The sequence below is a fragment of the Chionomys nivalis genome, chromosome X (assembly GCF_950005125.1).
Source record: "Chionomys nivalis chromosome X, mChiNiv1.1, whole genome shotgun sequence".
Classification (NCBI taxonomy): domain Eukaryota; kingdom Metazoa; phylum Chordata; class Mammalia; order Rodentia; family Cricetidae; genus Chionomys; species Chionomys nivalis.
In genome coordinates this window covers 112,713,970-112,741,627 of record NC_080112.1, presented here as the reverse complement: position 1 = coordinate 112,741,627, position 27,658 = coordinate 112,713,970, and the positions used below count along the sequence as shown (strand labels likewise).

The window sequence follows — 27,658 nt, the reverse complement described above, 5'->3', positions numbered from 1 at the left end:
GAAAATACTGAGCAAACTTAGCACAGAGTCTGATTCTAATACAAATTACAAACAACAGAATGAAAAGCTATACTATTGCAATGTTTGTGTTTCAATGATAATTTTATCACTTTTTTGCTGAAGCATATCAAAAGGATCAAGAAGAGCATGCTCTCTAGTAACAGAATGCTTTTCTTTGTACACATGGGGAATGAAATGCAGAGAGCCCTGAAACATATCATACTGTGCAGTACTGTAGTTATCACAGTCTTACCAATATCCACCAATTTAGTTTGAGCTAAACACTCTCTTTATAGGTTGCAACACAGGCATCAACTGCTGAGCAGGAAAAATGAAAGGCAGATAAGCTATGTTCAAGGATGGCACACTAAGTGAAAGTAGCTTCGTTTAACAAGAAAAGGTCAAGCTACCTCGAAGGCAAAAAATAGGGCATGAAATTTATGATGGACATGGTTTGCAGCGACTGTGTCATTTAAACCAAGGTTTTAAATACCTAGCCTTATACATGAATGCTAACAATATGATTATTATGAAAATTGGTTTATAAATGTAGGGTAATAACTACATTCAGGACATAATGTGTGTATTTTTATTTTACTTAATATGCCATGAAAGATTTTAATTCTATTATGATTCAGTATAAGAAAATCAAAAGCCAATCAGACATTGGCACATGATCAGACATGTGTTCTCTAAAAAGAGTCATTATATAATATAAGGTCTTATATAAAAATGACTAGGTACTGTACTTATATTAACAGAAATATAAATGTTTTATAAAGGCATTTACGAATTCTCTGAAAAGTAGCTAAGCATTGTAGCCTAAGGAAAAGAATCATATATTAAAAAATATTTGTTTTTCATTTTATCTTATTGTATATTTAACATCTTGAAAGGAGCTCAATTGCTCATATTGCATTGACATGATTTAAGTATCATATTTATGGTATTTCAATATAATATAATGTAACATTAATAAATCCTTGTAATTTAGAATATTAGTTCTTAGAGAAAAAATGAAAGCAAATAAACTTTATTTCCCATAATCTAAAACCTTGAAGATATCAAATGGAATGGCCAGAATCTACCATTTCTATCCATGTAGCTTCATTTATTTTTTCCATGATCTGTTGAAATAGAATATTATAATATTATTATACTTCTTTTTTTTTTTTAAAAAAAAAAAAACGTTTGGCACTGATCTTAAGGACTCACATATCTTAATTTTTGATGAACTTTTAAGATATCAAAAGATGTTTTCCAGATTCTCTAGCAAACACATTTTGGCATACATTATATATTTCCAAACAGGCAGGACAAAGAAGTAGATAAATGAATCTCACGTGTAGTAAGCATTATAAACACTGAATGAAAAATCATTCTAGTTGGTTATCCAGTACCAAATGATCAGCTGTGAAAATATACATACAAGTAACATTAAACAGATTGAGTAAGTTATATTTGAAAACAGATATGCACATACTAAAGAGGCCATGAATTGGAAAGAGTAAGGAAGGTTTTGGGGAGGGTTTAGAGGGAGGAAAGGAAAGAGAAAAATGCTGTAGTTACAGTTTCAAAAGTAAAACAAATTGGATTGTGGAAATTAGTTCTTATAATAGACTACTTTGACCTTTCATTTCAAAGTTTGAAGAAAGGAATAAATGGATGAAGAAAATGTGCATTTACACAGTGGAGTACTACTCAGCTGTTAAAAATAACAACTTCATGAAATTTGCAGGCAAATGGATGGAATTAAAAAAATCATCCTGAGTAATGTAACCTAGACACAGAAACATGAACTCACTTAAAAGTGGATATTAGCTGTAAAGTAAAGGATAATTCATAGACCCAGAGAGGTTAGATAACAAAGATCTCAATGGGGGATACTTGGATCTTCCTGGGAAGGTGAAAAAGAAAAGATTTTTTGGGTGGAAAGGAAAGTGGGGATTGGGGGGATGAGAACACAAGGGATCAGGTGGAGGTGTGGAAGGGGATAGTACTGAAAGAGGTGACTAGAAAGGGGGCTATTTCAGGGTTACAGAATCTTGGTGCAAGGGAAACTCTACAAGGTTGAACCCAGTTAAAACTCCTAGCAGTAGGGAATATGTAGCTCAAACAGTCCATTTCCTGTTACCTGGCAAGACTTCTAGTGGAAGGATTGGGACACCAACCCAGCCACATAACCTTTGACCAACAGTCTGACTTGACTATGTATGTTCTGCCGTAAGAGTGGCACAGAGATTGTGGGGGTGTTCAACCAATGACTTGTGTAGCCTGAGACCCATGCCAGGAGAGTTAACCCACTTCTGACATTGCCTAGAGTGCCAGGACTGAGCGAGAGAGGCTGGATGACCCAGAGACCTAGGATGGAACCATACATGAGTAGAACAAGAAACATCAATATAATGATGCTTAACAATATTCTGCTACACACAGATTCATGCCTAGACCAATAGGCATCAGAGAGACATCTTCCAGCAACTAGTGGATACAGATGCAGAGATCCACAATTTAACATTAGGCTGAGCTTGGAGAATCCTGAAGAAGAGGGGGAGGAAGGATTGTAGGAGCCAGAGGGGTCATGAGCATCTTAAGAAAATTCACAGAATCAAGTAACATGGCTCATAGGGACTCACAAAGACTTAGCTGAAAACCAGTGAGCCTGCATGGGACTGACTTAGGCCCTCTGCATATCTGATACGGTTGTGTAACTTGACCTTCTTGTGGGACTCCTAACAGTCAGACCAAGGGCTGTCTCTGACTCTTTTACTGGCTTTTGCGATACTACTCCTCATACATGGTCGTCTTGCCCAGCCTTAGTACAAGGGGAGGTGCTTAGTCTTATTGCAATTTTATAGGTTATGTTTTGTTGATATCCATGGGAGGCTTGCCCTTTTCTGAATAGAAACGGAGGAGGAGTGGATTAGCTGAGCAGAGTGGAGGCTAGCGGAGAAACTAGGAAGAGAGGATGGCGGGAATCTGCGGTTGGGATATAAAATAAATAAATATTAAAAAAGTAGATGCCTAAGAAATTGAAGTGGATACTATAGGTTTGTAAATAAAACATCTTTGTCTTTATGATGCTGTTAATAGATTGCTATGTTTAAAATCCATTAATTAATTTTACACTTCACAAATATATTACTCTACATGTATAAAAGATTAGGTCCATAAATAGAAATTCTTTATAACCTACCACAATACCTTATACAGAAAAGTATATGTTTTCTGTATATATATGTATGTGGTCTATGATAAAATGGCATTGCTAAATCTTTGTCTTTAATTGTATTACTTAGTTGGAATGGTATTTTGAGTGTGTATTTGTTTATTGATAATTTGAAAAATAATACACATAATTCTTTTAGATTGTTTCTTAAATGTTTTGTAAATAATTAAATTTTGTGTTGCTTTTATAGTGCTGGGAGGTTCTATGCATGCTATTGGAGGAGAAAAGTAATAAATAGCCTTAGTCTGCTTTTCTCCCTGGTGTAACAGTGGGCTGAATGTTATGTTAGCTGGCTAGGTCCTAGGTCCTAGTGTGAGAGCATAATACTATTATTCTGCTAAATTAATGTAGTAATAATAAATGACCCCTTAAGTTCTTACCTTTATGCCCATAAATTACAACATTTGCCAGCCTTTATCAGATAAAAATTAATGCAGACCCTCACAACAGATAAACTTTTAGAGAATATTAGACTATGGAGTACTCTGATCTCTGTTTAATATCTATATTGCACCACGCCATCAAGGCTTGGGGATTATTGGTGAAGTAGTGATGGTGGAAATATTATAAGGGCCATAGGTAGTGGGAATTTTCATCAAGACAGTGTTTGCTGCACATGATAGGGCCTTCACACACACAAACTCCTTCACTCCAGCTGTGACTGCGTGCATAAGACCTATATACCATCAAGACAGCCAAAATCCTAGCATGGATAGGGGAGGGGTTGATGAAGTATCATTCCTTGCTGAGGAGCTATTAGAAATTTATGGCTGCCAGCAGAGAAAGAACCAGGTTTGTTTTTTCAGGGATGTGGCCCCTAAAAGGCTACCTGTAATCCAGTAGATTGTTCCTATATCCATGCTCATACAAGTAGCACTAAGTGCACTTATCAGGTTTAAGAAAAGAAAACATGAAAACAGGGTGGAAAAGTGGTAGATGAGATAAAGAAGGTATGAGAGAAGAAGGAATGGAGAGTGGCCTTAATCAAAACACATTACATGCATATACAAAATTCTCAGACACTAAAAATGTTTTAAAAACATGTACATTGGTATTTATTGCAGAATTATTCATAGTAGTCCAAAAGTGAAAACCTTTAAGAGGTCTCTCAAATAGTGAACATTTGACCAACATCTGGCACATCCATTTGATGGAATATATTCGTCTGTAAAGACTAAATATACATGCTATGTATAACCTGCATTAACTATGAAAACATTTCACTGAAAATGTACTCAAATGGTTACACATATAATTACACATATAATTATATTTATATAGAATGCATAAATTTGTGAATATATATAGATTAATGTATATTAGTAGTTGCTTAGGTAAAGGAACCATAGTTGTATAAGATTTCTGTGAGATTTTTTTGTTTTTTTATTTTTTATTTTATTTTATTTTGATTTTTGAGACACAGTTTCTCTGTGCAACAGCTCTAGCTGTCCTGGAACTCGCTCTTGTAGACCAGGCTGGCCTCAGACCCACCTGCTTCTGCCTCCCGAGTGCTGGGATTAAAGGCATGAGACACCAAGCCCCTCACACTTTACATCTTTGATTCAATGTTAGTGACTAGGCAGATTTCCCCAGTCACAGTGAGTTTGGCTACCTTCCTCCTGTCCCTGGGACCCTGGCCTTCTCTAGGCTGTTTCCAGGCCAAGAAGCTGTTTTCTTTTCTGTTACCAAGCTTGGAGCAAATGGCCTCAGCCCAGAGTAAAAACAAAAACAAAAACAAAAACAAACAAACAAACAAACAAAAACAACAACAACAACAACAAACCAAGAAACCAAGCCGGGCAATGGTGGTGCACGCCTTTAATCCCAGCACTTGGGAGGCAGAGGCAGGTGAATCTCTGTGAGTTCGTGACCAGCCTGGTCTACAAGAGCTAGTTCCAGGACAGGCTCAAAACCACAGAGAAACCCTGTCTCGAAAAACCAAAAAAAAAAAAAAAAAAAAAAAAAAACCAGTGATATGTTCACAGTAGGCTTTAAACTGGATAACTTCACTGTCTTCACTGTCACAGAAACTGGACCATCAAGAACCATCAAAAACGTCTGTCCTGCTGGCTGGGAATTTTTTCCATAACGCTATTCATTGCTGACATGGCCTCTCTTACCCTTGTATGCCTTAAACCATGCTGACCTGGATATGGCCCCATGCTTTGAAGCCATCCTGCACAGTCTTGTCCCCATGCAGAGAGGCCCCACTGAGGTCCTGAGAAGTACACGGGGCAGAGTGTGCCTGTGTCTCTGAGTCTGAGCGTGAGCCAAGGGTTACACCAAGAGCATGCTTGCTGCTTGCCCTGTGTGACAAGTGGTCTGTAAGAGGGACTCACTGCAACCCTCTGACTTGCTGCAGGCTCCTGTTGGTGTTTTGTGCCGAACTCATCTGTCAGTTGTGTTTAGTTGGGAAGTAAAGGGTCTTCCACAGGGCCTTGAGCAAGGAGGGTTGGAGGGAGCTGATGCCTGGCTTAGTGTGGGGCATGGTACTCTGTGGCATTGCCTGTGTGGAAACATAACCAAGATGTAAAATTAAAATAGTACTTCTCTTATTTAAAAACCAATAAACACTCAAACTTTGAAAGAAAAGAATTCTGTACAATACTTATAATTTTTTAAAATGATAACAATGTTCAAGAACAAAACAGTGATGGCAGAATAACTACGAGTATGCTTAAATTAATTGAATTGTGAACTTAAAGTGAGTGACATATAAATTATATGTCAATATGGCTGTTATAGAAATATGGTTAAGAGGTACAAGTGACACGGAATATTTGTGCATATGTGTACAAACTACGATATAATATCTCAAGAGTTTTTATGTGTTTCTGAGTGGTGGTATGCCATCTGATACCTAGAAGCTGAACTACTTGGGCTTTGTCCAGTACTTGTACAAGGTATGAATGGGAAGGAGTAACCAGAGAGATATTTATTTTGTACATTTCATATGTTATATTAGATACTGTTATGTAGAGGTGAAAAGTATCAAAATCATATCATTCTGGATTTTGATGTGGTGCCAGGGCTCATTCTAGTTTACTATTTACCATAGAATGCATTTGTGGAACACTCAGAACATTTATATCTGTCTAGATTCTAGATAGCTGCTAACTTCACATCTATTAACAATTAGATGATTATCTATCACATAGTTGAAAGTAATGAGGGAGTTTTATAAATTCTAATACCTGGCCTCTAGACAGAGAGGGAGCTTGCATAGACATTGATTTTCATTGGTTGTCATGCTGCTATAACCTTTGATATGTACAAGTTAGGAACCCAGAAGAAATTTAATATTTTGAAAATAACGTTTTTTACAGACAAAACTCATTTCAAAGGTTAGCAATAATAAGAATAATAAAAGTAAATGGTAGCATTTATTGAACATCTATAGTGCCTTCTTTCTTGGGTTCCCATTTCATATTTTTTAAGAATACATCATGTCTCTACTGGTACAGCATACAATTTGGTGTACTAGTTTATCCTTGAGGCTTCTCCCTCCTTTCTCATGTGCTGCCTCTAGGACTTTAGTTCCTTCACAATCTCTTCTTACTGGCATCTTCAGTCTCTTCCTTTCTATTGGCTATTTTTTTTTGTCTTCAAAGCAGAAATCTTTCTCCTTGTGTAAACAATAACTTTTGTGGCCCTTTAGATATTTGTACAATTTATCTCATCATTTTCTGTCTCCATCCAGTACTCCTATTGCTTCACTTCATTACATATTTATCATGTAGACTTTTACCATCTGCATTTCTCCTATGACTATACTTACCCCTAAATATGTACTCCTAAAGTTTATCAGGATTGAGTCACCTTGTTTTTCACTGTCTAACTCAGACCACTGCAAATGTGTTACCCTTTCACATTTTTTTAATTTTAAGCTTTTAAATACTTAATCATCTTACTTCTATTTCTGTATAACAGCTGGCTGTATGCTATTTTGATTGCAGGTACCTGTATGCATGTTCTTTCAGCTTTCTGATTTAATCAGACTCCTTAAGGGCAACAACCATGTTTTCTGATTCATTTGTTAACCCTTTGCCATACATAACACCATTAAATATAAACTTAATTGACATAACATTGAAAATCAAGGGTTTCTGTGGGTTTTTTTTTTGTTTTTCCTTTTTATTAAAAATTTCCACCTCCTCCCATTTCCTTCCCCCTCCCCCCACTCTCCCTTCCCCTTCCTCTCCAGTCCAAAGAGCAGTCAGGGTTCCCTGCCCTGTGGGAAGTCCAAGGTCCTCCCTTTTCCATCCAGGTCTAGGAAGGTGAGCATCCAAACAGACTAGGCTCCCACAAAGCCAGTCCACGCAGTAGAATCAAAACCCAGTGCCACTGTCCTTGGCTTCTCAGTCAGCCCTCATTGTCAGCCACATTCAGAGAGTCTGATTTTCTCTGGATACCTATAGAATCTCATTGTTTCTCAAATTCCTTTCCTCCAAATGCTATTGAATGCCTTCCTGGAGTTGATTAACAGACATAGTAAGTTTTTTCAAATTCTTAGTATTTTTCTGCCAGCTGCCTCAAAGTGAAGATCTGATGAATTGTGCTTCTGTTAGTTCTGAATCCACACTGGGTCTCTGCTAGGATTTCCTCTGTTCTGCCCTTGATCCTTTGCGGGATAACAGAGGAGAAGATCTTGCTACTATGGCAAACTAATGCCCCTGTAATTTGAGCAGTCCAGCTTTTCCTTCCTCTTGTACATGGGAATTATGACTGAGTGCTTCCACTCTGTGATAATCACTTTGTGTTCCCATATCTCTCCAAAGAGTCAGAGAAGCACCTTGGCCCCTGAGCTTATTGTACCGGGCCTGGCGTGAGACCAGGCCTAGCATGACCTCTGGAGCAAAAGAAAGTGGTCTGGTCAGTCATCCTCATCAACTCAGACCATGAAACCTAATGGACTATCTATACATATCAGTCCAAATTATGTTATGTGTGTATATTGTTTATTATTTTAGGAGTGACCTTTAATATCAAAGATCATAGCAGGATAGGGGTTGGATTTGTTGAAAGAGCCAGAGGAACAGGAAGATTGCTGTGAAAATTTATCTCCTAGAAATATTAGAGAAGTCCTATCAACATGGCTGCCTAAAGAGACCTGAACAAGATGGCACTGATACACAAGATACCATGGGAAGGGGAATCTCATGGAGCTTCATTGTTAATATTCAGGCATCTGTACTGGTCTGCCCTTAGGGTCCTGACAGGACACATTTTCAGCTGCAGTCACAAAGAGCACCTCATGTGTGCATTCGCTCTGTTCCCTTACAAAAGGTGGGCCTCGTCCATCTTCCACTTCTTTCTCTTCTTCCACCATTGTCCACAGGGACTGGTCTCTGCCTGCCTCTCTGCTCCCTTTTCTTTCCCCTTATCTGCCCCTTTCTCTCTGCCCTTCTCTGTTCCTATTTCTGCCCCTTTTCTCTCTTCCAATAAACTTCTCATGTGAGCCCGATTGTATGACATGACTCCTTCGTACAGTTTCTTAAAATTATACCACTGGTTGTCATGAATTCGGGAGGTTCTCTTGGTGCTTCTCTTGCCTGGCAGACTGAGGCGTGTTGGGACCCTGGATCTGAGTCCACATACGACAGCCTCACTTCTCCAACTAACAGGTCGTTGGCCCCCTCTATCTAACACCAGCGTGACTGGCGAGCCCCCCTTCTCTGGGCATTCTCCACAAGCAAGAATTTATCCCTTTACCTTCGTTTCTCTCCTCTTGAACAATCCCTGATATCAGGCAAAAAAGTCTCTCTTGGGGTTCAGCACCCTGTGGCCTCTGGATCTTTGAATCATGATCCACTGGCCAGCCTGTGCCTTCTCAATTGATCCTCTCTGAAATCCTGGCATGTTAGGAATTGCTGACCCTTGGATCTTACTTCTCTGCCTCACTTAAGAGAACTGTGTCATGGTCTATACCTCCAAGCTCTCAAACTTTAAAGGGCTTCTAAACTTGTCCGTCTTTGCAGTCAGATCTGGCCCAAATACCCCTTAGATATCAATCCAAATGGCCACTTCCCAGCACTCTATATCCCGATATTTTATGGGATCTTTGCAACATTCTCCCAGTGATCCGATAGATGGAAGGAGGTTCTCTATTTTCAAGTCTTATCTTTGCTCCAAACTGTCTCTGTGTTGTTTCTGCCTGTTTCTCTACTCAGCTATGAAGCCTATTAAGCTGCATTTCTCCCTTTCATTGAGTAAACTCTCTCGAATAGAAAAAAAAAGGGTCTTATACATCCAACGCTGCTTCGTTCATTAAAGAATGCCAATGTTAGTTTCCGCAGCAACAGCCTGTCTCTGCCGCCAAAGCAGTTATATGTTACCAGGTCCCTTTCTGCCATCAGCTATGCAACATGCACCCCTTAAAAGTGCCCGCCAGACCGCGCACATTTTTTTTTTTGCTTTCTCTTGTCTTTTACTCCTTTCTTTGTCTCTAATTTCCTCTCTTGCCCCTTCTTTCTATTGCTTCTCTTCATCTTCTCTGCCTGCCTCTCTCACGTTCCCACTCTGATGTCGTCTTCCACTCTTTCACTCTTTTGGTCTCCCCATCCCAACAAGCCTCTTGCACTAGCTCTGTTCCATGTGGCATGTTTGCTTAGTGGCATATCTTGGCAGGGCCTGCCAAAGGTACCCACTTCACACTAGGACTCTACCTGTCTGCCACATCTGCAACAGATCCACTCTCTTCCACCTGTCACCAATTTGCTTTCTGATCTGCTCTTTTACACCTATAACATATCTGCTTTCTCCTTTATCGAGAGCTTTGCCTTCCATTCAGCACCAACTATTGGGTCTCTGGTGGTCTACCTTCTTCTCACCATTCCCCTCCTAGATGTGAACCTTCATTTCATTTCATTTCATTTCTTTCTTTCTTTCTTTCTTTCTTTCTTTCTTTCTTTCTTTCTTTCTTTCTCTCTCTCTCTCTCTCTCTCTCTCTCTCTCTCTCTCTCTCTCTCTCTCTTTCTTTTTTCCCTCCCCCTCTCTCTCCCTCCCTCCCTCTCTCTCTCTCTCTCTCTCTCTCTCTCTCTCTCTCTCTCTCTCTCTCTTTCTCTCTCTCTCTCTTTCTGAGACAGAGTTTTTCTGTGTATCTCTGGCTGTCTGGGAACTAGCTCTGTAGACCAGGCTGGCCTCAAACTCACAGAGATGCATGTGCTTCTGTCTCCCTGAGTGTTGGAATTAAAGGTGTACACCACCACGACCTGGCTGAGGCTTCATTTCTTAAGCACAGTCCTCTTCTCACCTTCTGAGTTTCCCTGAAGTCCTGGAACCAAGCAATGGTGTCTCTCTCAGACTCAGAGCCCTTGACTCTCCTGTTCTTGCATGACAATGTATTGAACAGCTTGTGACTATTCTATCTGATCTTCCCTGGATCCCTGGTTCTGCCTCATTCTTGGGAATCATGCACTTCTTCGTTTTTGGAGACACACTGACTACTGCTTTCAAATCAAACCTGGCCTCAGTATTCTTTGGAGCAGGCAGTCAGGGAACCGAGAAAAGAATTCTCCATTTTCTTTCTTTTTCTTTGCTTTGTGACCTGCTTGTGTCTGTCTGATCTCCTTCTCTAAACCTCCTGTCTGTTTGTTGCTACGTGTGGGACAGATGGAGAAGCCAGCTTCCTCTTGGTCAGCATGTACCAGTTCTCCCTTTCTTTTTATTTACTCAACCTCTGTTTAATGTGTGTGTGTGTGTGTGTGTGTGTGTGTGTGTGTGTATACGCATGCATGCATGCACACATATGTGACTTGGATTTAATCCTGTATGTGTAAATGTAAGCTAGGTTTGATTCTGCATTTATGTATATGTAACTTGGATTCAACTCTGTGTATACGTGCGTGTAACTGTTGTTTAGAACAACATGTTTTAAACAGCAACCACATGGCTCTCTTCCATCTTAGTTGGTGGCCTCATCATGATATAAGCAGCTACATGGCTGGAAGCCATCTTTTACTAAGGTTAAAGAGTACACTAATTAGTCCTAATGAATTCTCTGTTTGTTTTATCTCCTTCTAGAATAAGAAAGCAACAAGTCTCAGATATTTTGGTTTAGTCTGGATTTTTATATGATGATAGAAATTTAAGGCTATATGTGATTCAACCCTGGTTTAGAACATATTCCATATGGCGATAAAACTTTAAGGTTATAAAGGTCTATTTAAATTGGTAAAAACTGACTTAGAGGTTTACACCTGAGTACTTACGTCTTTGACAAGTGTTCAACACTAAGCTTCCTAGAGAATTTAAATAAGTAGTGACATATGTTTGATAAATAAGGTATATATTCTATAATTGAGTTTCTGGTTCCCCAAGAGGGTCCTTTCCCCAGAGTTAGACGTTTGCCCCCATGACTCATCAAGGGCAATGCTGATCTCTGTGTTCCTTCAGTCCCTGCTCACAGACCCCTTTTTTTCCTTTTTCCATTTGTTCCTGGTGATCTTTCCCCTGTCACTTTTCATTGCCTTCTCAGGAGACAACCTTACCACTTTGGACAAATTTGTTCTGTTTCACTTTTTACTATTGACTGCCCTCAGTCATCAACCACCTGTGTCTCCTGGTAAATCGGATAGAAAGAGGGTGTCCACGTGATGCTGCGGTGATGGGAAAGGAACAGGTGCTTTACGGTTTGTTTATGTGAAGGTAGGAAGGCTTAAGTGCTGATAAGGAGAAAGTGGTATGAGATGTCTAAAATAATAAAGCATGTTCCCGATTTCTTTCTCTCACTATGTTACTGTTCATTATCTTGACATTAAATGATGGAATTCTGGTAAGCTATTAGTCTATATCTGGCAGAGTACTAAACACTATATTCTACCACTGTAGTATCATAGCCACAACCTCAGAATTTTAAAATCTCTTTGGTTGCTTTATAATGTACCTAAAACTTATCTCTTTTGTAAATTTAATGTTCTTCTGAGCTCCAGGGAGTTGAATTGGATCTACCTCGAACAGTATTTTGCCAGGTCCAAGTGGCACCTGATGGTTCCACGGAGCTTGGATAGTGAAGTGAAACAGCCAGAGACCCCAGGACGTGGCTAGCTTCCCATCTTTTTCAGGTCCCCCAAAGATGATCAATGTCCCCCAGGTCAGCAGGAAGCACTCCCAAAAACATGGCATCCTTATCCCTGCCTCACTTGCTACCCCTCTCTAACTCCTTACCTTTTATATTAAATAAATGGAGGAATGCTTGTATTCAGGCATCTGTATCCGCCTGCTCTTAGGGGTAAGTCCTCAGTTGCATACACTAAGAACACCCCTTGTGCACATTCACTATGTTCCCTTATAAAAAGTAGGCCTTGCCCACTTCCCATCTCTTTCTCTTCTGCTACTCTTGTCCCCAGGGATCAGTCTCTGCCTCCTCTCTACCCCTTCTCTGTCCTCTTCTCTGCCCCTTTCTCTGCCTCCTTCTCTGTCCTCTTAACTGCCCCTTTTCTCTCCTCCTTCAGTAAATCTCCTATGTGAGCTCCATTGTATGGGACGACTCCTTCCTGCTGCTTTTATTAAACTATAGCACTCATTCTTTGAAAAGAACTACGGGCAACTATGGAATGGTGAGTGGGAGAAATAGTCTTCTTCTGAGAAGAGCTCCCAACTTGGTTATTCAATAACGTGTGGTCAACCTTGTGCTTTAATTCTGAAACTGCAAGATTTCCGTTTGAAATTAGAATAAATTTGACTTCATGAAAATGCTGGTAAATGATTGATCTTTCTATAGAAATAACGTAGGCTGGAATATAGATATAAATAGAAATCAGTATAGTAGGATATATACATGGGTGATAAATTCTACAATGAGCTGCTTTCTCTAAAAGTCTATGAAATTATGAGGATGGTATAGGACAATTTTCTACTTTTGAAAGAACTAGACATGTATGATAACTCTGCTCTTCTATAGTAATCTACTTAGTACCTTTGTTAATGTAGAATATTGAGCCCAAGAGTCCATAAGATAGACTCGTTTATTAAGCCTTCACAGGAAAGGTACATACTGGATGAAAATAAGATAATAATTAAACCAAAAGGAGAATCACATATTAAACATATATGACCAAAAATATTTATCATGAATTTTTTATACAGTAAGTTTGCCTTTTAGCATAGAGAACCCATTTTATAAATTTGCTTTAGAAATCAAGTCTCCACTAAGCTTTAGAAAAGCTTTTGTTAAAACTGAAATATATTGATAAAGTGATTTAATATAGTTGAAAACAAGCTGCAGCACTCTAGCTGGGCCCTCTGAAACCTTGTGTTGCAGAAGCATCTATATATCATTATAGGTAGCATTTACTGTAATTTGACATCAATCTTTAAAAATAATAATGCTAAGCTCCCAACAATATTTTCTTTGGTTAGTACATTACTACTATTTTATTCATGTGGTTTACTGTGCTTATATGAATTATTCCCAATTCTACCACAGTGTCTTGGACTCTGATATCCTTTAAATAAAAGACACTGACAACATTGGGTTTACTCAAAGAGCAGCTCAGTGCATTTTAATATCTATATGTCCTATGAACCAATGCTAAAGAACCTCGGCATTATTCTGTAGAACTGTGTTCCATCTGAATGAACAGTGATTACCTGTGTGCGGGTGATACAGTCCTTTCATTTGGTGGCACAGAGCAAATTTTTCAGACTTTTATATTTATTTATTTATTGAAAATAGTTCTTCTCTCATCCTGACCACAGTTTCCCTTTCCTATATTCCTCACAGCTTCCTGCTACTTCCCCTCTCCCCCAGATCCACTCTCCTTCCATTTCCTGTCAGAAAAAGTAGACCTCTAAGAGACAACAACCAAACGGGACAAAACAAGGTACAATAACACACGGCAAAAGCCCTCCTGTCAAGGCCGTACAAGGCAACCCAATGGGAGGAAAAGAGTACCAAGAGTAAGCAAAAGAATCAAAAACCACACCCCTTCCTACTGTTAGAATAGAAAGCTAACAACCATAATATGTACACAGAGGACCTGATGCAGACCCATATAAGCCCTGTGCCTGCTGCTTCAGTCTCTGTGAGCCCATATGTACCTTTATTAGCTCATTCTATGGGCGGTGTTCTCCAGCTGTCCTCCATCCTCTGACTCCTACAGTCTTTTCTTCCCCTTTTCCATGGGGTTCCCTGAACTCCAAGGGGAGGGACCTGATGGAGACCTCCAATTTAGACTCTTATTTCTGACTGTGGGTCTCTGCACCCACTCCCATTTGTTTCTGAAGGAAGCCTCTCTCATGACTTTTAACTACTAGTTGTGTCCATGAAATAAATATCTGCGAAACCCCAAGTAAATAAAGGAAGTTAACTTGACATTCAAGTTTCAAACTTAGCACTGCATAGACTTCTTTACCGTATCTGTGACTCAGGGAAGACAGAGCAAAGAAAACGTAGTTTACTTTCTCACCTTCTTTCTGCTTTTCTTCTCCTTGATATTCTTTTTGTATAGACCACAATAAAAGGCAATTCAAGAGGTACATTTTGTACTGCTCTTAATTTTCCATTTCATAATGGTGGTGGTGCTGGTAGTGTGTGTGTGTGTGTGTGTGTGTGTGTGTGTACTATATATTTGGATTGCATGCACAAAGATCTGTAATCAAGATAGCTATTAGTTAAACGACTGGCTGGGAAATAGGAATTTCCCTAAATATAAAAGAAGAGCCTTAAAGTACATTGAGATAAGTGCAAGAAAAAACTGGACTTTAAACTCAATTCTGTCCATGGTTATGACTATTATGCAAGGCAAGTTACTTAACCTTTTCTTGTTTTCATTTTTAACTGCAAGACAAAGGTAACAGTAGCTGTCCCGCCGTAAAACTCTTATGTAGATAAAATGCATTATGGTATTTTAAGATCATAAATGCTCTCTAAGTGTAGGCTGCTATTGTTATGCACATGTCAAAAAATCCAATTAAAAGGTGAAAAACTAGGAATCAATTATTTCAGTTTAACAGAATTGTTAGCAAGTACCTAAGTGACAGCTTTTACATACATACTTTTCAACCATTTTCCAATAATATATCCCCCTTTCAAAGATAAGTCCATTTTTACTTAGATTGGCTAATTATTATCCTTTAACTGGAGATTTGAGTTCATGATCTTATAACAGATACAGTTGGAGGTAACTTTAGAGATGAGATGGTCCTAATAGGTACTTCTGTATTTGTCAAAGACTTAATATTGCTCAAGAAAAACAGAAAAGGAGAAGGGGATTTGACAGGGTTGTATTCCGCTTCCTTATTTGGTCTACAGAACTACAGCTTCTCTGTTTTATATATCCATGAGCAATTTCTGGATAATATTTAATTTGCATAAGAATTTTCCTCCTGGACTCTCGAAGGGGCTAAAAGCAAACAACCCATTTTTCAAATGAGAAACTCGATCCCATAGAAGTGAAGCTATAGTCTCTAACTGGTCTTGCCTAAAGCATCTTCAGGACAAACTATAAATTGTGCCATATCAATCAATGGAGTGTTGTTTACATGGTCGTATATTCAGCAGAAACTGACTAGAAAGCATCATTTTTTTTCTCCTTTGCTGTTGCAAAGATAGATCTTGTGGGATGAATTTCAAAGAAATGCCACTCGCCCTACCAAGGCCAGCGTTTTGCAAAACAGTAAAAATGCTATTGCTGCCTTTAGTATATTCCAGTTCTTTTTCCTTATCACTTTTCTTTGTTCCTGGTTTTCTATTTTGACATCTAACTTGGAAGAATTCATTGTTGAACTTCTCAATAAATTTTACCCTCAGTCAGATGGATACTAAAAATGTTAGGATTTTACTTGATCCTGATGCTAGAGAAATCATAGTTAAGAAATATCCCCATCCTTTCAGTGTTCTGGGAAACTGCTAAGTACAATCTCTCTCTCTCTCTCTCTCTCTCTCTCTCTCTCTCTCTCTCTCTCTCTCTCTCTCTCTCACACACACACACACACACACATACATTAAATACACACACATACACCAAACGTGTACAATACATCCTTCCTTATAGAACATGTAAGGTAAAGTCCTCTGTCCATTCCTTTTCATAAGATTTGCCTATTAAAATGACAGTAGAATCTTTTCATCTAAGATCCATGGTCTTATTGCTAACTAATTCTATATACTTATCTTTATGTTCACATATAACTCTCACTTCTAATTGAAGTAGATTCTCTTTGCAGCAGATGAAGAGCATCACAGAAATTCTCACATAGTCAATATGCAGAGAACAGTTGACTTCGGGATGCCCAGCACTGACTGATGATACATCAGGAAGTCTGTTGTGAGTTTGTGCTTTCTAGCTATGACAGGGAAGCTTTACCTACGGATCCTCAGCAAAATGACTACTTAAACAAATCTCAACAATATCAACACCATTTAATAGTCCAACTTAGATGGGGAAATCTCAAGTGATCCAACACTGGATGAAGAGCTACAAGCAACTAACAACAAAGGATGTACCACCCAATCAGTTATCTAATACCAAGTGGTCAACTCTGTGAACATACATGCAGGTACCACTGAACAGAATCAGCATCATATATTCATATGTTGGTTCATTTATATGTATATGTAACATTAAAGATTAAATAGGAGAAGACTATGAACTTGGCAGGGAGTTGGGTATGGTGGGTATGGGCATTGTAGGAGTATGTAGAAAGAAGGGGAAAATGATGTAATTATATTTTAATTAAATACAAAATCTGTGATTCTCTTGTTCCCCTGAGACATGGCCTTTCTTCTTTTGTCTGACTGCTAGAAGATCATATTCAAAGCATCCATTTTCTGTTCATTGTTCATGAATAAACAGTTGAGATTAAAATACTTTGCTCATTTGAAAGAAAGTAGTCATAAACACAAATGTTCTCTATACTGCTAACTGACTGAGTGACCTATCTTCCCTTGGTTGCAAATCAATTCCTACATGTAAATCATCCCACATGTATCTTCTCCACTTTCTTTAAAAGTCTAAGGCAAAACCTACCAGTGGTTTAGCTTGAATACAATCCATTGCTTTAGTGGCACTGTTCTTGTCTTTGAACCTTCCATGCTAAGAAGGTCTTTAGCAATTCAGATGTTTATTTTGTGTTATGTTATCACAATAATAGACAAGAAAACCATAGAATGTGGAACTAAGTATCCTTGGTTCCAGAACCAGTTCTCTTCTGTGATTTTGACTTTTCACATCCTTATTTTTCTTTTTTTTATTGATTTTCATTGAGCTTTATATTTTTCTCTCTGCTCCTTTCCCTGCCTCTCCCCTCCCCTCTTCAACCCGCCCACAAGGTCCCCATGCTCCCAATTTACTCAGGAGATCTTGTCTTTTTCTACTTCCCATGTAGATTAGATCTATGTAAGTCTCTCTTAGGGTCCTCATTGTTGTCTAAGTTCTTTGGGGTTGTGATTTGTAGGCTGGTTTTCTTTGCTTTATGTTTACAAAACCAGTAATGAGTGAGTACATGTGATAATTATCTTTCTGTTCCTCACTCAAAATAATGTTTTCTAGCTCCATCCATTTTTCTGCAAAATTAAAGATGTCATTATTTTTTCTGCTGTGTAATACTCCAATGTATAAATGCACCACATTTTCCTTATCCATTCTTCGGTTGAGGGGCATTTAGGTTGCTTCCAGGATCTGGCTATGACAAACAATGCTGCTATGAACATAGTTGAGCCCATGTCCTTGTGGCACTATAGAAGAGAAAGTGGGAAGTACACTTGAATGAATTGGCACAAGAGGCCACTTCCTAAATATAACCCCAGCAGCACAGACACTGAGAGAAACAATTAATAAATGGGACCTCCTAGAATTGAAAAGCTTCTGTAAAGCAAAGGACATGGTCAACAAGACAAAATGACAGCTCACAGAATGGAAAAAGATCTTTACTAACCCCACATCAGACAGGTCTGATCTCCAAATCATACAAAGAACTCAAGAAATTGGTCATCAAAAGAACAAATAATCCAATAAAAAAATTGAGTACAGACCTAAACAGAGAACTCTCAACAGAGGAATCTTAAATGGTTGAAAGAGACTTAAGGAAATGTTCAACATCCTTAGTCATCAGAGAAATGCAAATCAAAACAACTCTGAGATTGCATCTTACACCTGTAAGAATGGCCAAGATCAAAAAGTTGATGACAACTTATGCTGGAGAGCTTGGGGGGAAAAGAGAACACTCCTGCATTGCTGGTGAGAATGCAAGCTGGTACAACCCCTTTGGATGTCAGTATAGCAATTTCTCAGAAGTTCCAGGACAGGCTCCAAAAAACCACAGAGAAACCCTGTCTCGAAAAACCAAAAAAAAAAAAAAAATCTATGTTTTTGATTATAATGTACAGCAAAAACCTAATATAACAAACGATGATATTAGGTTATAGTTAAGGCTGCTGTAAAGTTACTTAAAACTCACAACTTGGTATACATGACATCAGCTGACCTGACTCCTGAGATTTATTGTTATATGCATAGATTAAGTTGTTTCTTAACCCTCAACAGAGATGCTTCTATTTGCAGTAGATAATAATTAACACTGAGACCCACAACTGGTCAAGGTACAGAGGATAAGAACTTACAGAATGTTCAGCACTGCATAAGATATTTATATTACATCACTTCCTCCAAGGCTCAGGGATCATTGTAGAAGAGGGGACTCAAAGCATCTAAGAGCCAGAGGCAGTAGATGATTACATGGAAACTGTTTTCAGACTTAACAGGACAGCTGCACAAATGAACTCACAGCAATTGTGACAACACATGAGACCAGCACAAGCTCCAGCCAGACTAAATCCGAACATGAAAGGGAAAGTGTGAGTGAAGTCCCTTCCCTAGCTGAGCAGCTAAATTTCTTAAAAGTGTATGCCCTACTAAGTCAACCATGCTCCAGCGGAAGATCAATAAATATATGATAAACATTGAATGGAATTCAATGGGTGCTAACAATTAAAAGGACATAAAGTTGTTTAGGTAGGGAAAGGGATGGATCTGGGAGGAAACACAGGAGTGGATGAATATGATCAAAACACATTTACAAAATTCTCAAAGAACTAGTAAAAAAAGTTCATAAAAGTCTGATAAATATATATATATATTTATATTTATATGTGTGTGTATGTATGTGTGTGTGTGCGTGTGTAGCACAAATAATAAAAACCCCAAAACCAGAAAAGCAAGGCAGCCAAACCGCTAGAGAAGCCTTACCTCTACCAAGACTGGGCGACAGCAGACTAAACCTCTCTCTCATTTTGTATTCCCTCTAGTGCTAGGATAAAAGGTGTGTGCTTCCCTAGAACTGGGATTAAAAGTGTAGGCCACCACCACCTGGATTTGTTTCTGCTTAGATCTTGTGTAGCCCAGAGTGATCTTGAATTCACAGAGATCCAGCTGCCTCTGTCTTCCAAATCCTGGGATTAAAGGTGTGTGTCACCATTACCTGACCTCTAGTGGCTTTGGCTTTGTTTCTGGAATTCAGGAAAGATTTATTTACTAAAATACAAATAGCATGCCACTATATATTTAAATATGTCATAGATCTGTGCTCTATCTTCTCCCCTCCTCACCTTTGCTGTTCTTTCTTCTCCTTAAATAGCTTCACTTCTGCTTTTATGACATATGAACACAAAATTATGTTTCTTTTAAAATAATATTCTAGTAATTCCTTGACAATTTAATAATTTTATCACACTTACTTCCATTCTCCATCATTCTCCCATATCTATCTATGCCTTCACCTTCCCACAAATGCAAATTTATGAGTTTTCTATTTCCATTCAGTACAAGGTATGCTGCCCTATTGCCTTTAGGGATGGGGCCAGTCCTGGAATATTGCTGACTTACAAGGGGTCACATATAATGCTGTTTCTTAGAAATATTATGAAATTTGAATAATTTTCCATGTTTGTTTTTATAATTGAGCAGAAATATAAAACAATTTTCATTGGGCTCATGAAATTTCAAGGGGAAACATTTCAAGGGGAAATGTTTATGCAGCATCTTAGCTTGCCAATGCTACACAGTAAGATGCTGTAAAAAAAAAATAAAGAAAAGTTAAGAGGCTAGGTTCTGAGACCAGTCAAGTAGTTTCTAGCTTTTTGATCATGAGTAAATCACTAAACCTCTCTGTGCCTCTATTTATCTCTTAGAACAGGAAGCACAATGACGCATCATGATTTAATCCCCATAAAGCATCTGTAACAATCTTGGATGTAGTATTATTTAATAAGTTTTAGACTGCAGTTTTAACCTAGTTTCTGGAAAGGAATTATGAGACATTTGAATTCAAATGCAAAATTGAATCTAAACTTAGGACAACCATGTGCTCATCTTTTGCTGTCCTGCATTTTGCATTTTCTTTAGACAGGTGTTGCTGATTTTCATCATGAATGACAAAAAAAGTCCCTAGGAAGATAATGCCAGATGGTGGCTTTTATGTCTTCACATGTGAAGGAATCAAACAAGAAAAAAGAAAAAAGGAAAAGTGAATAAAAGAGGTGGGGAAGAAAAGTCTGAGCCTACTCTAGTCCTTTCCTTGTTCACTTCTGAGCCTTTTCCTTCAGCCCTACCCCCTTACAATGGTAACAGTGAAACTTCCAGGAAAGATCAGTCCTGGGTAGAATGAAGTATTCTGAAATGAGATTCAAGTCAAACTGAAGTGTGAATTGAAAATTATACCAAAAGTTTTATCTTCATTTAACCTTAAGTGTTCACTTTTACTGAACCATGGGGCAAAGCAAAGTTATCATTCCAAAAGCAGAAGAAAAGAAAAAAGAAAAAAAAAAACCTTCAAAAATACCCACCCAAAGCAATGAAACAGATGTGTAGAGACTACTAAATCAAAAAATGTGCAAAACAAACTGACTGTGTACTTAGAGCTAGTGAAGCAAAATAAAACTTATTGCCTTTACAAAAATGTGATTTTCTTAAGGGTAATGTTTGTTTTATATATTTATTTTCTTAATTTTATGTTATGAAAATAGAGGAGAGTTTTGTTCTCAATTTCTACTTTAAAATCAGACATACAAAAAATTTACATAGCAAAAGTACCTCTGTACTTAAACCTGTTTCAAGGGAAGTCATAACACAAAGTTCTAGTTAATTTTATTTGCTTATTAAAACTAAAATCACTCATTCTGACTTGGAAGTTAGGAGTGCGAGTATTGAGTCATTTATTTAAATAAGTCTCCTAGTTCATGCTCACGTTGGTTACTTTGAACAATTCAGGACTCGAAGTAATTTTCTTTCAACTAGGAAGAATTCATGTTTCCCAACTAGAAAATAACTCATGCTTTCCCATTTTGTTATAAACATTCACCTTTACATGAGGCAGAAACTGCCTTTACTTATTATAAACAGAAGAAATTTCTATATACCCTTTGTAAAATGTTATATATAAATAAATGCTAGGCTAGGACATGAGGGAACTTAATCAAAATCCCATGTCGCTTCAGGGTAGTTATATGTGAAATGAAATTTTCATTGTATTGAAAGTTCCATTCTATAAATATTTATTTATTTTCAAAATTGCCAACATATTTGAAAAGTTTAATTGGTTTATACTCAAAGCACTGGAGAAAAAGAAATTTGCTTCACAAGACACTGACATGGGCTTTTTCTGTTCACATATGGGAGTTCTTTCAAGAGATAATAAAATTTGATGTGAAGCGAAGCCATCCCAGATATGGTCCTAATAACTTAATTAGGAAAAAATTAATCAAGAATCCATCAATCATTTTAGTCACTGTACCTTTTTTCTCTGATTTGTCAGAAACTTTTCCTCCAATGGGAGAGTAAGTAGTGTCCATGGACTCGGTCCCTGTGTTCCCATTGCTAATTCCATTCGCATAGATCTGTCCAACTGGTTGCAACTGCCACGTCAGGCCAAACAAGTGTACTGCTGTAAGAAAACAAGGGTATATTAACTTATTCCAACTCACTTAGAAGGCTGCTAACCCAGCTATCCTTTTCCACCTGAAAATGTTAGAATTAGTGGCTTTTTAACTAAGCTAATGGACCAGAAGTTTTAAATCTATATCAACAGATATAGTTCTTTTCTCAAGTAACTGGTGCTAAAACACTGAGTCAAAAGCTATCCAAGAGATAGTTTTAGAAATTGGAGGATTATTTGACCAATTACAATGGGATTGTTCTTGGCTTCTCAGGGCTGTGATCTCATCTGTTTCCATTTCCTTGGTCATGTAACTCTAGTTTGCATATGGAAACCACTGCAGAATAATGTGGATAGGAAAATACCAACCCAGGAGAACTTCCTTATGACTGACCCAATTCAATTCAACATTTACTGAGTTCCTAGTATTCATAGGCCCTTCATAACTGATACATGTGTTAAAATCTATATGCCTGTTAGGGAAAGATTTGGTAGTTTTATAAATGTAAAATAGTCATAATATTATGTAGAAGACTTGATATAATGTATGTTTAATTTTCTATCAGAAGTCTGAGATCTTTGGTATTATCATTGTGCAGGAATATGATCACATCAATTTCGTATTAAAATATAAGGAGTTTTGTATAAGATAATGTGGGATCATATATAAAAGCAAAACAAAATATGAATATAGAAAAACCTTAAATTTTGACTCGTCTTTGGGAAAAAAATTAGTTTGAAAGAAATTATTATGAATTTATTTAAGATAACATCTGAAAATAATATTCAAAACTTAAAATCAATCTAAATATTTATCAATTGGTGTGTAATTACCTGGCAACGCATTAATAACACAAAATTATATAGTTATTAAAATCGCACTGAAAATGTCATACAGCATCCTTGGAAATAATCATGAAGCATCAAATGAAAATGCCAGGCTTCTCAAAGTATGAATTATATAATCTGAATTTTGTGACTGTGTATGACTACATATACAAAAACTCATATCTTAGAGAAAGAATGTGTTAAGGGTTTGGGAGCTTATGGAGGATTTTAGTTTTCTCTTTATGATTTCTATATTTTTCTATTTGAAAATAAATGGATTAACGAAGAAATAAGCTATATTTGGCTAGCTTGATTTTGTAACGAATATTTTTACAAAGGAATTACTAGTAGAGATAAATACTTATATTTGTGTATGCTTTGAAGAGTAACAGAGATAGGAAGGGTGAGGGGAGGGCTGAACAAAGTATTAATTCACAATGTGTAGAGTAGGTTTGAAGCAAAGGATGCTGTTTGGGTTCATTGGAGCTTAGCTGTGGTAAGTAAATGCAGAACGTTAGCGTTAAGGCCATATTTTAGAAAACTATGGGTGCCACGCTTAGATATTTGCATTTAATTTACTAAGCAATACAAACATTAATATTTCCTGAACAGGTGATATGTTAAGCTTTCTTTAGGGGGTTAAGTTAGATATAAATGGGATTATTGAGTGTTTTTACTAAAGTAAATGATATCATCAAATTACATTTCGCAAAAAGATAAATCTAGTTACAGGGCAAAACAAAGTAAATTGGAAATTTAAAATATGTATCAAGGAAACAAATGGGGTGGGCTTACAGCAATGTTGGTGAGAAATAGTTCCTCAATTCAGTTAATGTCTTAAGAGTGTCTCAATTATTTACAGTGAGAAGTCAATAGAGGTTCCATAAGAAGAAATTGTAGGGTGGTGGTGCACGCCTTTGATCCCAGCACTCAGGAGTCAGATGCAGGTGGATCTCTGTGAGTTCACGGCCAGCCTGGTCTACAGAGTGAGCTCCAGGACAACCAAGGCTACACAAAGAAACCCTGTCTCAAAAGACTAAAAATAGATGATAATAAAATAACAAAGAAGAATTGTAGATTTAACAACAACTCCTGTACTTAAGGCTCAAGAAAGATTATGGAAGAGGAAGCAGGAAGAGTATAAGGGCCAGAGGACCCAGGAGTTTACTGTGAGATTGTCTCCCCAGAATATCATTCATGTACATAGGTGTACGAAGAGATCATGGACATATAGATGAGCTAATTCTAAGACTAATTAAAAATGGTTACAATTTAGAGCCATAATAACTGATAAAATGGTGAATCCATTAAAAATATTTAGGGGATTCTTAGCTTACAAGTGGTTGGAGCTGCATCTGCGTTTTATAGATGACTAATTGAACAGATGGTTTGAGGTGAGATGTGAGGAAGTAAATGAATTCGTCCTGAGAGAAATGGGTTTCCAAGGACTGATGAGGCATCCAGAAACTTAAGCTTATACAGGAATACTAAAGCTAGAACAAGATTGTAAAAACATGCATGCACAGTCAACAGTGAAGGTTTGAGAGTGAATGAGGCCACTGAAGAGACTGTTAGAATAGAGCCTAAAGTAGAATGCCCTTTTGTCAAATACTACCAAAAGGTGAGAAAGCAAAAGTAAATCTTTCCATAAATCATCTGATATTTTTCTTCATGTTATTAGGGAACCTGAGAGGATTTAATTTGTACTTCTATCACTTATATATACTAGCCAAAGATCCCATTTAAAAATCATCTGTCTACTTTTAGTTGGAGCTAAAGAGATTTCTAACATCCAATTTCTACTTTATATTTAAAACTTTAAAGCATTTAATTGGTTTCTCCCTTTTCATTGGATTAAAGCCAGTGTATCTTGATGATTTTCTCTTGCGATTAATGGAACTACTGAAACCAAAGGATAAAGGTTTTGAAGAATATACGGCATATTAAAAACACAATATTAGTGCCATTGCTGAGATTTTCTGGCCAAAAAAAGTGAAGTTTGGTTACTGTTATTGTCCTAGTTCAAGGTATTTATTAGTATCTTAGAAATTGTATTCAGGTTCCCCTCCAAATTTAATAATATTGATATTACAAATCATATTGAAAGTTGTTTCATTTCCTTGGCTCAATTATTTTTGTGAAATTAGATTGACCATTTATAAAAGAAGGCATAATGAGTGTCATTTTGAAAACCAAGAGAGCTATTTTATGTACTTTATTTAAGTTCAACCAGTTTCCTGAGGGCATAAGAAAATGAGGGGAAAATGCATGTGATGAGACAGTCATTTTAAAATATGTAAGGAGGATTTATCTTTTACTGTCAAAAGAAATAGGCAGATACAGAGGTAAGAGCACATTCAAAACAACATTCTGTGACAGCAATGAAGTTTCATAATTTTAAATATAAGATATGTTTTCCAGGGAGTAAGTTGTTTAGAATGTATATTGGTGTGGGTATATAACGAAAGTTAACTACTTGCCCCAGATTAAGGGTACCATCGCAAGATGACTGACCTTTTCTCTCTTCTACATTGAATATCTATATGCTGAGTTGTGAAAGGAATCCAAACATGTATTTATATGAAAAATAGACTGTGGTCTCTAAAGAACTCCAGAGTTTTATTAGAAACAATCATAGCTTTCCCATATTAAGGCAATCAATAAATGTATGTTGATTTGTGCTCTATATCAATATGTCATTAAAAAGACTTGGTAGTAGCTTACACGTAGGGATTATTTTTTGATTTAAGAAATATTTTCAGATATGTGACAAGTATGCTGGGGATGTTGGGGATACAGACAGAAAATGGATGAAATTGGCAATCATTATATTAAGTGATGTAACCTACACTCAGAAATAGAAAGAGTTCATGCTTTTTCTTATATGAGGATTCAAGGCTTTAGCCCCCCCCCCCCCACACACACACCTAATATGGATACTATATGCAGACAAATTATATAGTCTAATAGGTATGGACTGACTGACTGACATCCTTGGAAAGAAGATAAATTTTAAGTTATATTCATATTTAGTTTACTTAATAACTACTTTATGCAAGAAAGTTTTTTTTTTATTTTAGTGTTCAGAGTTGTCCAGAATTTAAGTGATGACTTAAGATAGACCAAGAAAAATATACGGTGTAACATAAATTATAAAGCTGAATTTTTTTGGAACCAAAGAAGCAGAAATCAGGTATTTTGAGGAAGTTAAAAGTTCTGTGAGGAAAATATAGGTAAAGGTGTGGACAGTTAATATTTTATGTTACAGGATCCAGAATTGCCTAAGAGACAAGCCCTGATAATGACTGTGAGGAATTACTTTATAAATTAGCCTCATAGTATACTTGAAGGGATTAACTAGATTAGGTTAATTGTGGCTGACATCCTTATAAGTAAGAAAACTGACACCTAATATTCATCTCCCTTTGCTTCCTTACTGCAGATGCAATGTGACTGGTTGGCCTCTTACTCCTGCTACCCTACCTTTACTGTTATAATGGAATATATCATCTATCAGTCAACATCTTCTGCCTTTATATCACTTCTGCCTGTTTGTTTTAGCATAGCAAAAAGGAATAGCAGCTAACACAGTGCAGTCAGGAAAGGCTTCTCAGAGGGAAGTTACATTTGAATAAAATGGACCAGGTAACACACAGGTATCTAGAGCAGTGGTTCTTAACCTGCGGGGTCATTAACCCCCTGGGATTGCATATCAAATATCCTGCATATCAGATCTCTACAGTATGATTAGTAACAGTAGCAAAATTACAGTGTGAAGTAGCAATGAAATAATTTTATGTTTGGGGTCACTGTACCAGGAAGAGCTGTATTAAAGGGTCACAGGTTTAGGAAGGTTGAGAATCACATATGTAGTGCAAATCCTTCTAGATAAACAGAGTAGAGATATAAAAATCTTTGAAGGATAACATGAAATCTGCTAGGAGCATTAAGTACCTAATGTGAGGCCAGTCAGGAAGAGTGGGAGAAAAACTCATATGCATAATTACTGGTCCCATAATCCTGTTATCTTAGTGGTCTAACCCACTTCACACATAGTCATCAACAAACAAGAAATGAATGGAAACTGATAAAATTTAAATTTTTCAAGTAGTGCTCCAAACGAGTTAAGGTAGACATAAATATAGTACTTGATTCACAACACATACCCAGGGAGGGGACAGACACTATCCAGCTTAATGTGGGGTACAAGTTACTTTGTATTTTACTGAAATCCACTGACTCGACAGAACGTGTGTGCCAATTCAGATAATCCTCGAGTAATGTCTTTTCACCAGATGAAGAATGACAGTTGCTAATGGTGCTTTAACAAATGTTCCCTGCTGCTCAGCACTATACGATTTGTAATTATTAGACTTCCTTTAATTCAATTGTAAAGAGCTATGCCCTGAAATCACAAGCTCACTACAAATTTAAGGCAACACGTTATTTCCTGTTGGTAAATGCACTCCATTGAACAGCACAGGCCTAAGCAATTCAGGACGCATATTCCATATCTAAGTTTAAAACATTCCTGTAGGCTGAGCAAGCTATCACCCCTCCATAGGAAATGACTCCAAAGAGCCAGATCATGCACTAGGGCTAAATACTGGTTCCACTGCCAGTGGTCCCACAAACTGCCCTACAGAATCTGTTTAAATAGAAAACACTTATCTCTACATAGGTAAATGTGCCGAAACATACTGAAACAAGGAATACTAAAATATGGTTCTT

The 27,658-nt window shown here is 37.4% G+C and overlaps 1 protein-coding gene across 1 annotated transcript in view; it reads right to left on the bottom strand.

Annotated features, from left to right (window-relative positions):
* Tenm1 (teneurin transmembrane protein 1) overlaps window positions 1-27,658 on the bottom strand; it is an 836,340-nt gene that overhangs the window by 280,970 nt on the left and 527,712 nt on the right. Inside the window, exon 8 of the mRNA XM_057759068.1 lies at window positions 21,959-22,108. Coding sequence (XP_057615051.1) covers window positions 21,959-22,108 — 150 coding nt within the window. The remainder of the gene's footprint in view (window positions 1-21,958; window positions 22,109-27,658) is intronic.